Genomic DNA, 12,110 nt, shown 5'->3' on the forward strand with positions numbered 1-12,110 from the left:
GGAGGCAATAAACTCAGAAAATTGTAGTTATGCATCAAACTTAGAAAGGAAGTTAATCATTGCTTATACTTTACCAATGCACCCACTTATTACAATCTTAAAATCTTTAAACCAGAGATAAAATAAATATGTGTTGACAGTTAATTTAAGACATGCAAGTATATTCATGATGTGTTGAGAATAATGTTAAACAAAAAATGTATGTAAATATAAGTATATAAACAGGAAGTCTTCCAGTCCTCCAGCACATTAATACTTTTCGATATTATGGATACTCCTTTCAGTGTTAAAGGAAACACACTGGATTCCGTAGGGTTCAATACAGTTATAGATTTACTGTGTATCATAAATAATACAGCAAACTGAGGCCTAGTCCATGGAGTAGCACACTGAATTCTCTTCCCTAGAGCATCCACTTATATAGCTTGTTAAACTCCTCCTGTTGTGGTCCTAATTGACCATGTTTCCACCCATTTTCACAAACTCCAGAATATTCCACCAATATTTACTAGCCTTTTGGGTTTGTGATGTAGGGGTATGGTAACCATACCAAAATTATAAATAAATAACTCTGGGCCCAACGGTCTTTAGATTTATTAATGTGATTCTGGTTCAGATGAAAACATATCTCATGCTGTATCTGGTGTATCTCTGTGCCTTACATAATGGTTTGCCAAGTCTACTGTCATGCATCACTGAAAATAACGAGTTTCTGCTTTCCTATTTTAATTTCTTGCTAGATTTAGTTGTCTTGTACCTTATCCTTGTATCCTTACCTTTTGATTTTATAGAGTATATTCTTCATACATTCCACCACACACAACAGCCCCATTATCCTGTGTAAATACAGCCGTGTTCATGAGCTGATGAGTAGTTCAGAATTGCAGAAGTTTAGGTTTTGAAATAAAGTGAATGCAGAGGATTATATTCCTCACTAGAGAATTTATTTTGCATGTAAACAGTGTGGATGATCCAATACTTGGAAGGCAAAGAGGGTCTTGCATTAAGGGCATATTACTATAACTCATGGGACTTTATGTGTAATTTGCTTGCTAATTTGGCTGAATATTTGGATATATAACTTAAAAGGAACTACTAAACTTACTATCCACTCAATCTTTCAAAAAAAGTTCAAAATGTTGGGAAATACACCTATTCACTTTCTTGTTGAAAATACGATAGAAGATGAATACTGCTGTCCACTTAATAATAGGTTCAATCTCCTCACCTCACTTCCCACAAGAATATGAAAAAGCATATTTCCCAAAATGTTGAATTAATCAGCCATGAAACCTGCACAGTTGAGTATTTTCAAAAATGACTAATCTTAAGTGTTACAGTAAGAAGAAGGCAGCATATAAAGGCTACTGTATACTCAGAATTTAGGGACATGTTGCCCACCATTTCCGAATTAACTCTTGCCACAATAATTAAAAGTGTATCATGTTCTTGCTCATTTCAAGGCTTTGTTTATTTATATAGTCCTCAAAATAAAGATGAACAATAAACAGAAGCATAACGCATAAGTTTTAACCTTTTTGAAGAAAAATCTAATATAGACAGAGACAGAGATTATGCTATCAGTGTATTCTAAAAGGCTAAATTATTAACAGAAGGTCTGAGACACATAAGCTTTTCTGTCTCTAGAGATGCATATTCACCGGAATCTGCTACTGGCTAATTGTTTTGGTATAATTCTGAATGAGACCTTGGAAGTACTCCTGAGTATTTCTGTGGGGTTGAAAAATTATGATGTAGCATTTTGGGAGGAAATACCACAACAGAAAGGAGTAGAGACTGGAGAGTACTGCCAAGGCGTTAAGTGTTTGGATGTTTTTGCCATGGTAAAGTAAGTATTCAGTGGCAAAGATGATCCAGGTGAGGATCAGCAGGAGCAGGCAGAAGGTAATTGCTTTGGCTTCATTGTAATTTTTTGGGAGGTCTTTTCCCATATAGGAGAAAATAAAGCAAAGAGAGCACAAAGATAAAAGTAAAACCACAGGACCAGAGGATGCTTTGAGATTAATGTCACAACCAAGTATGATTTTGTCTGGGTACTCAACTGTTTCATTGTAGGGTTTGGAAGGGGAGAAAGTATAACCAAAAAGAAGTAGGAGCGCCTGAGTAACAAATGCCACAGTGATGACCAGCCATTGTCCATGATATTTCATCCACCAAGTATGGAGTTTAGGGAATTTGGCGGCCATTTTGAAAATGCAAACAATTTGAAAAGAGCGCACAACAAAACATGCTAGACAAACCGTGTAAAACAAGAGAAATGGTAAGAACCTTAAGATACAAAAGGAAACTGTTGGTTTATCAAAGTAAAAGAACACACTAAGACTACACAGACTGAAGCAGCCGAAAATTAGGAAGCACATTGGACCCCCAGCAGATCTGACAACAGGTGTGTTGTAGTTGATGGCAAAGAGAACGGACATGGCTAGTGTGAGGCCCACCAAGGCCAAGGCTGAAACCATGATCAGTATAGCCCCACTGTCTGTGAATGGGATGTACTCCACCTCCCGCAGATTGCATGATGTACTTCCTGCTGCAGACCATTCGGTTTCCTTACAGTTGATACACTTGTAGGGATCCTCTGTTTAACATGAGATAAGGACAGATTATCAATAAAATTAAGGTTACGTAACTAATGTTATGGTTGACAAAAAATATCAGACGTCTAAGGAGGCAGTGTTAAACTTGTTTTATTTTTATACTGTATGTTTTCCTACGATAATTTAGGGATCGTCTGTTAAAGTCAAGAATGTTGCATGATAAAAAGGACATAGTCCATGTGATGCATAAGAAAATAGCAAAACCTTCCATAGTCATCTTTTACTGATTAGGATCTAGAATAATTGTCAGTGAATTAGTCAGAGTGGAGATTGAATTCTATATAGATTTGTCCAATAAACACAAAATAATTGTTAAACCCTCTTAGCTATGGAAAAAAAAATACTCAACAAAAATCTGAAGTTAAAGCTCATCAAAAGCAAAGTTTTTAGTTTTTTTTACTGATTTTCTTCCTCTCACCTGTGATGTTGATATAAGTTCCATTTGGACAGATTGCACACTTAAAGCAGCATTTGTGGATTCCATCTGGGTTTTTTGCAAATCCTACAGCACATTCTGGGGAACACAGTGAAATAGGCACCTGTACAAGACAAAATATATAAGAAAAGCAAGGGAAGAAAAGATAATACTGTGAGGGATGGAGGTAAACAAGGGGAGTGATCGTCAAAACAATATTTACAACTTTTACATTTCTCAATAGTATTTGTTAATGCCAACATCCTGGCACTGAGTAATATGTTTCGACATCCACTGAACTTTCACCATGAAAAACCACCACCTGCTTATTTCCTTCATAAAGTGATTAGTCACGGTCACTGTTGTTAACAAAACTTTATTTTTGCATACACGTGCACAATCCCCTGTGGAAGGGAGAAAAAAAACCGAAACGACAAATTGTTTATCATCATAATTTTTTAAGTCTCGACATACTGCATTACCCCGCAAATAATAAGGTTAAACTGACTTACTTCTCCCTTTGTGTACCAATGAATGTTGGTTTTGTTGATGAAGAACTTGACTGATGGGTGTAATTTATAAAAGCCAATCTCCTCTGCATCACCACTGTGGTTCCAGAAAACTATAGAATAGGATCCGAACCTGGGGTCACCATTCCCATCAAATTGGATTTGTTGATTTAAAAGTGTAAAGTTTGACTTCTTCAGCTCTGCGAGAACCTGTCGTGGGTGCACAAAGTTCAAATTACCTTTAATTTATGTGATTTCACACTGATTAAATAAGTTGTTAAAATATTCCTGTGAAGGGAGACTGTTGTAGACTGTCCCTGTCTCTCAAATGTCTTGCCTGAGATTTCAATGCCAAGCAATGTTTGGTAATATTAGCTTTAAATATACTTTGACGATATTAATTTGATATATGTGATGTCAAAACATATTTGGCCAATATTTTAAATGATGATATACTTACATTATCTACAGGTTAAAGCTGGCATAAACATAAATGTAAACAAATTATCAAAACTTACCATATATGGGTACACTGTAATATTGCCATTACATTTATCAACACCACATTGCAACGTATTGTGTAAGGCATGAGCGATGGCATGTACAGCAGAATAAACCGGAAAGGAATAAGATGGGTCCACAGCAAGGATTTCTTCTGGACTCAGACTGCTGCAGTTGCAAACCTGATTACAAAGCATATTTTGTTCCGCATTTTCACAATGAGTCTGGCTTTCGGAAGAATAGATAAAATCACTGAAGCCAGGTATTGTCACTACTGGCTGAGACACTCCAAGTACAGTTCCAATATTTTTGATTCCTTTCTCTTTGTGGAGCCTTTTGCTTAAGGACCAGGTGTCCCCTGCTATCCACACCTTGTTGGTGACATTTAGTTTTATTGCTGATTCAATGAAAGCTTCAGCCATTAATTTCTGAGCAAAAACAATAATGAGGTGTATCCTCTGTGCCTCTATCTGTTTGAAAATTAGTGAGAAATCTGTGTTGTCGTTGAGACTTTTGGTATATGCCAGGCAAATCTCAGTATCCTTAATCCTCTTTATAAACAAATCCCGGCCATCTTCGCCAAAAGTGTTATCACTGTTGATAAATGCAACCCAGCGCCAGTTGAAGTGTTGCACAATGTTAACAATCACTTCAATGACATTTTTATTGGCATGCACTGTTCGTAGGAAAGAGGGAAATCTTTCTTTCTCTTCAAGGGCAGAGAAAGCAGCTCCATAACTGATCTGATAAAGGAGTAATAGAGAAATTGTCATAATTTTCAGTGAAAATTAATTCTCAAATGTAACGTTTAAAGTTGTTTCAATATTTAAAAAGTAAAAAAAAATGTTAACACTTTATTTGAAATGACTGATTTTATAGAGGAATGTCTAAACACAGTAGTTTTAAAAACTTACCAAAGGAATGAAATCCATCATGAATAGTGGGGCTATAGTGAGGGTGTTGGTGCTTGAAAAAGGACCGACCACTGCCATTATTTTGGACAGTTTCTTGTGTGGTTCAGCCCAAGGTTGGATCAAGCCATTGACTGAGAGGAGTTTCAAAATGCCTGGAAAATTGTCTGTATCTGAGCAGTGGTCAAATATCTCATAGCCCAGAGATACATTTGGCAGGAGGTTGGTGGAGTTATTGATTTCCTCCACAGAGAATCTCATCAACTGAAACCGCCGATAACTTGAGAGAATAAAAGGTTGACTGTGAACAGAGAATGGACAACACTTAACATTATCAGTCTTCAGACCTCTGTTAGCAATTATGGCTCTTCAATGTCACATAAGGAGTTTGTTATTAATTTCAATGTATTAGTTGCTTGTTATTTCTTATCAGTTATTTATCATGAAACTCACCTGGAGCAGTTGATGGCTTCGGGTCTGTCATGATAAACGGTAACACTATGATGAATATCAAAAACTCCACCTAACAAATAATCTCCATCCAGTTGAAACTCTGAGACTGGGACAGTGCATTGAGCCAAGGCATCTAGAAAAGCTCCAAGAAGACACAGAGAAGCAAGAACATGTTTCATTGTTGTAACTAGCTTTTAGCAATCTGATGTGAACTCTAATGGGTTAAGCCTCAGCCTTTTATTAAGCAATGCGATGCTCATAACAACAAACCCCCAGAGTTCATTTCCATGCACTTGGGAATGCATGACAGCAGATGTCATAAATGCCTACCTCTAAATGGCTGGATGAGAGTAAACAAATCAATATGCAAAAAGTGTTTAAGCTGCACAGACTCTGCTGAGACTACACAGAGTTTAATACAATTATGAGCAAGTAAATACCTCTATCATGAATAAATCTGATGCTATTTGATGCTTCCTTTAGCCAAGATGACGGATACACCATTTACAGTGCCACAAAAAGTTTGTGAACCCTTCAGAATTTTCTGTATTTCGGCATAGATGTGACCTTAAATGTGATCAGATCCTAATTCAAGCCATAAAAACTAGATAAAGAGGGCCGAGATAAACAAATAATACTCAAAACAATTATACTTAATTATTTAGGAACATTTTTGTTTAGTTTAGTTTAGTGAAAGACTAAGACCTAAAGAAGGTCAAAGCAGATAAGCTTGGCACTCAGCGGTGCTGGACAAAGTTGGATATATCAAAGAGCATAGTAGCATGGACAGAGTTGTGGTATCTCATTCTTCCTTCAAACAACATAATCAACTCTTCCCTCATCAGCACTCTTTTACACATGGGGGCTGTCATAGGACCCCAGCTGTATATTTTGCGCACATATTGACAGGGTGAAAAACAGTTTTATCCCAAGGCCAAAATAAATACTACCACGACAAGGTCTGTTTTGTTTTGACTGACACATTAAAGAGGGAGAGGTGGATAAAGTGTCCAGGGAACTTATGCATAACTAGACCCATGGCCTATGCTCAAAAGGGAACTGTGGTGGAAGTTGACCGAATAAGGGAGACCAACAAAGAGAAATTTATCTTTGTATATTTATAAGCTTTGGCGCAAAAGGACCGAAACCAACAAAGTGACAGTCAGCGACTGCCGAGGAATCGGTCCTGAGTGCATCTTCACCAGGGTTTTTATATGCATAAGAACAAAGAGTCAATAGTTACATTCAATGAAGGGATAGACATACTTAATATAGAACAAAAAGACATCGCTTAGTAAAGAACAGGGAATTTCCCAAATGAAGGCACACTCTTGTCTCAGACACACAAGAAAAGGTTAATGTGCAGGCTAGGCTATATTTCAACCTTCCATCATTTAGCACGTCAGTGTGGTATACAGATCAGGCATTGTATTAAGAAAGACAGTTCATATATAAAATCAGGGGTTCAAGTATAGTTCAACGGAAAGGGAGCCAGTCATCAGAGGTTCAAGTCTAGTTCAGCGGAAAGGGAGCCAGACATCAGAGGTTTGAGCATAGTTCAAGCGGAAAGGGAGCCGGTCATGCTTTCGCGCAGGCCACAAAAACAGTATAACACAGAGTCACACTTAATACAAAGGTTATACATTAAATGATCATTTTTTCCCTCTACAGGAACCAAGTAAGGTACATCCCACAGATCTAAACCCGCAAATGGCCAAAAATAAAGTTATTAAAATAAGTTATTTAAGACATTCAGAACATTTATAAAGCAGCAAACAAATATTTTAGCGATGTAAAGATACACACTAGTGGAGTCACAGTTAGCCCTGTCAGCACCGTTGCCGTTGCCGCTGTTAGTTGCACCGTTTCGGCTCAGCTCCCTGCACGTTAGCTTTTGACGTCAGAGGTCAGAGTGCTGTTTGCAGGCAATCCCCACACAGCTCTCACTATAGAGTTCCTTTAAGTTTGGAAGGAAGCAGCATTTTGCAGAAGTGGTCTGTACTTTGCTATGTCCAGATATTATATCCGCAAGATAAGAAGATAATTCTTGCTTCCACAAAGGCCCAGTTTGGGAAGGTCCTTTAGGTGTCTGTGCCGCTTTCACTTTCACCCGAGTACCTCTAACCCAAAGGCCTGAGGATGAAGGATTTTGACCATTCCCAATCCCCAGGTATGAGAGGGTATCATCATGGCTTCTGCCCTCTTTCAAGTCCACTCAATGGTGCACGAAAGGCTGTCTTATGTCTATAATGTCCTCCAGTGTAAGCTCATTCTGTGAAGTTTTGCACTTCTTTGGCTTTTATTTTGACCCAAATGTTGTCAAAATGTCTAAACCGAGGACAAAGTGTTGCTCCCATTGAGATTGGTTCTGTTGCCAAGGAGAAAATCCAATGCATCATTACAGGCATTGGTACACGTGAAAAGTGAAGTAGCACTGTAAGATATCATGGTTTCATCCATGTCTAGTTTTGATTTTATTTTTTGATGCGGTGTGGTGCATTGCCAACTTAGGGAGTTAAAATAGTTACTAAGTGCTGTGTTGTACGTGATCAAATTGATGCTCCTGCTAATGAGCCTACATTGAGTACCCTTCCTTATGTACGCATGTCAGGGATTCCATATAGAAATGGGGTGGCCTCTCAGGGGTAACCATGGTGATATTGTGACCAATATATGGCTTTTTTCTTATCCAGCTGTTGTATGCAGTCTGACAAAAACTGAAACATCTATGCAAAATAATGGAGTTGGGTAATTAGTATTTCAATAAATACAGTGTTGATGATTTTGTCAGAAGGGTGTTGTGTCAACTCTATCATTACTTTTGGATTGCATTTTTGTTATTTTATCCAACCCCTGTGGTGAATTACTAATAAAAAAAATATTTCTCAAATTTTGCACTTGCAACAACAAATAGATCTACTGTCTGATCCAAAGAGCACTCTTTGGACCAGACAGCAGTAATAACAATAACTAATGCCTGTTAAATAAAAATTCTCTAAAGTTTAATGAAAAGTTTTAATATTGAAAAAAAGTTTTGCTATAGAGATGATGTGTGTATGACAGGGATGAAGTAAATTAAACGTTCAGATGAGGTTGTAAGATCACATAGGGTCACAAGCAAATGCACACAATTTATTAATGAATTCAACCAGGTATCGTTGGTTTATGCTAAAATGCTACATCCTCTTCCAAATGAGCTCTGCTTGACTAAAGCTTTGACCACACAGGTCATTTGAAAGGACATCATTTGCAATCACTCTGTGGATGACAATGATAGATGGCAAGGCCATGAGCTAGACTCACACCAAAGTTTGAATTCAGGCAACCTCCTGTAGCAAGGGTGAAACTCCTCATTCTGCTAGGTAGGAAGGGATGCGCCCTCATCTACAGGAGAGATATAGTTTATAGGGGGATATGGTGGATTATAAAAATCATAAATATATTGTTTGATGGAAGCCTCATGAGGTGGGTAAACAAATTTAAATAAATGTGACCCTGATGCTCATCTTGAAGTGCAATAGTTAGTAGCGCCGTAAGACCATTATTGTATATTATAATTTAGGTAAACCCTAACCCTTATTTTGTATTCCTTGTCTTTCTTTGCCTGACTGACCAATACAGACATATGATCTGATGGCCACCCTCCCACTTACAGTCAGGTTACACTGGAAACAATTGTCCAGTGCTCATACAGTACAAAAAATAAGTATATGTAGTAGCAGAAAATATAATTATTTAAAAGAAACTGAAATAATAATAATAAAAAAATAGTACACGGACGTGTGAAAATTCACTTCACATCGGTTGCTGGTTGATCAGTATCAGGGTGAAGTAGTAGTACTTGTGCTTATGTAGTCCAAATTGAGTCCTAACTTTTATGTTGGGATACAACTTCAAGAAAACTCTAAAAAGGAAACATATTAACCAGATAATTAAATTTCCAAACTGTAATATCAGAAAGCTGTGCAACTTTTATCATTGCCAGTGCTGGAAGCCAAAAGCTATTATGTTTATTTTTTTGTTTTTAAATCATCAGGGATTGTCTTCCGTGGAATTAAGAAGATCTCAGATGTTAAAATTAATTGGCTTTCTGCAAGGCTTTTTCGAGATGGTTTCCAAGACTACCTGCATTATGGAATAAATTATGAGCCATCCATTCCATCATGTATTTTTAATAAAATCAAACTGATGCTTTGAAATGATTATATATGTAATTTCTGCTTTTTTTGTGCTAATATATCAGCATATTATGTGATTAAGTGTTCTCAAGGAGAGATGACACAGCAAAGAGGACCCAAACATTTTTATCTGGATTGACGGTTAAAGTCTTACTTAAACAGAATCAAGTTACCAAGACATAATTTTGAGATACGCAGAAGCTGGTTAGATTATGTGTAGTTCAGATAGGAAACTGCAACACTTGTACCTGTTGGGTGCACAAACATGAAACCAGTGCACAGAGAGACCAGATTGATATCCAGGTAGACTGCAAACATTAGGGAAAGGCAGAACAAAAATCGAGTGCATCTCTTTTAGAAAATATAACTCTAAGTAATGATGACGTAACTTAAACTATGGTTTAGGTCTTGTGCTCATCTTGATGGTATCTACATTGCATGGTTTATTGCATGTAGTTAGGAGATATGGTCAAATAAGCCCACATTGCGACACTACACAGTGGGTACATGTCTTTATTGAGCCACAAAAGGAAAGCATAACTAAAACTAGAGACCCTCTTGTGATGATATCACACCAGTCGCAATGCCAGATTGGGCTACGGGCGTATAGTGACCCACTTCCTACCCCCTTACTTCAGCGCCCTTGCTCGGACCAAACCCATCTTCAATCTCTCGTCTTCTTGTATCCATCAGTCTCTTGCATAAAGCAGGGTTGTCATTACATCACTGTACAATGATGATATAATTCATTACAGGACAAATACAATTGGAAAATATTATATGATGGATAGAAATGTTACAGTGTGGGTGTATTAATCTGTAGTTATTTGTAAAATGAAGTGGCATGAGGGTAGAGGTTTTAATCGTACTGGGGCATCCCGTTTCAAAGGTGTACAGCATGCTCTTTTTATTAAACAATATCAAACAGGCAAATGATAGAGAAGTGGCGGTATTAAGGCCTACACAGATTTTAAATATTCTAAACAGGGTTTGTAATGCAACTCACATTAAACTAAGATATAATCTCATTTGCCTCCATGTGTCCATGAAGATACAGAGACATATTAATACAGACACATAGAGACAAAATGGTAGCATACAAAAGGGCCAAGTAGCCTTCATTTATTAATCCAATGAGTTCAATTTTAAATGTGCATTTGAAGTTGTGCACACAAACTACTGAAACTGTACAACATTCTCAAAAAAACATGCAAACATGCAACATTTTGCGCCCTTATTTTAAACTCAATAGAAAAAAATATGTTATACAATGTATTCAAGATGTGCATGTAGTCTAGCCTATAAGCAACACAGTGAGGTGGCGCCTCAATGTGGTGACATTGGTGTTATAGCAACCTCCAAAAACTAAGAAGCAGAACGGAAATCACACACACTGACACAATTTTTTTTTATTGAAACCCTCTTACTGTTGTATAGCTGCTTTACATTTAAATATCAAAATCAATATGTGGTAGTTGGTATTGAACAAGAAAAGCATAAGAAAAGTCTGCCAGGTGTTGCTGTAATGTTTGATGGAATGCATACAAACCACAATGCAACAGTTACGCTCTTGATTTATTCTGTGTGTCACAGTCTGGCACAGACCGGACTGTGTTATATTTAGAAGATGATCAGCACTAGAGGATTTTGTGTTCTGGGTTTGGGATCTTCTGTTTACATTTTCCCTTGTTTCATCTTATTCATTGATGTTTAGTGTGTCATGTTTCAATTTGAAAGTTCACTCTTCCTATGTTTTGTCTTATTTGCTGCCTTTGTCTTTTTCAAATCTCTTTGCTGTCACCCCTGTGTTTAATCTGTTATTTAGTTCCTTGGTATTGTCAGGTCGTCCACTTTTGTTTCTTGTGTCTAGCGCTCGGCTATAGTATTCAGGGATTTTTTTCTGTCCCCGGCTTGTTTATGGAAACGCAGTCGACTTCTGCTGGTCACTCGCTGCTTACAGCTTACAACTAACTAGCTCCCCTCCTGTCAACACGAGAAGTTTCAGTTTGTCATAAAATAAGCAGTAGTGACCACATTATCATTCCCGGGACAATGGGATGCCTTTAGCCTGGAGCCCTATTTTAAACTACCACTGCTGTAAATATACTTTCTACATTTTCCCCCAACTCAAACACTCTTGCTGTGTGATGTTAAACAGTGAGAGTGTGAGTGTGAGAGAGAGATTTGGGGAGCCCTCAAACATTATCTTCTTTAATCCTTTACAGTAAAAGCATAATACTTAATAATAATTTTGTAGCTTTTATATGTCTTAAGAAGTAAGACTACTAAACATAATCACTCCTTTATCCTATTAATGTGAAGTCATGCAACCATGGTCTAGGTTTTGTTTGTTTCAGAGGTTATTTTCTGCAGAAATCCAAAATTCAATGGAAAAAACCCATTGGCTCTTTTTCAAGGGAACCAGGGGGACATTATCTTCCGGGTTGGCCATCAAATATACATTATCCCTGCAGCACTATGTATCGCATTGTGTGTTATATATACATGCTAATGTTAGCATTTAG

General features: G+C 37.3%; 1 protein-coding gene across 1 annotated transcript; it reads right to left on the reverse strand.

Annotated features, from left to right (window-relative positions):
• Positions 1–1,670: 1,670 nt before the first annotated feature.
• Positions 1,671–5,586, reverse strand: LOC129099656 (taste receptor type 1 member 2-like). The gene is made up of 6 exons (XM_054608980.1): positions 5,408–5,586; positions 4,958–5,255; positions 4,061–4,786; positions 3,546–3,752; positions 3,037–3,157; positions 1,671–2,599 (listed from the first exon to the last, which is right to left on the reverse strand). The coding sequence occupies exons 1-6, from the start codon at positions 5,584–5,586 to the stop codon at positions 1,671–1,673; spliced, it is 2,460 nt and encodes an 819-aa protein (XP_054464955.1).
• Positions 5,587–12,110: the final 6,524 nt, after the last annotated feature.

The sequence above is a fragment of the Anoplopoma fimbria genome, chromosome 12 (assembly GCF_027596085.1).
Source record: "Anoplopoma fimbria isolate UVic2021 breed Golden Eagle Sablefish chromosome 12, Afim_UVic_2022, whole genome shotgun sequence".
Classification (NCBI taxonomy): domain Eukaryota; kingdom Metazoa; phylum Chordata; class Actinopteri; order Perciformes; family Anoplopomatidae; genus Anoplopoma; species Anoplopoma fimbria.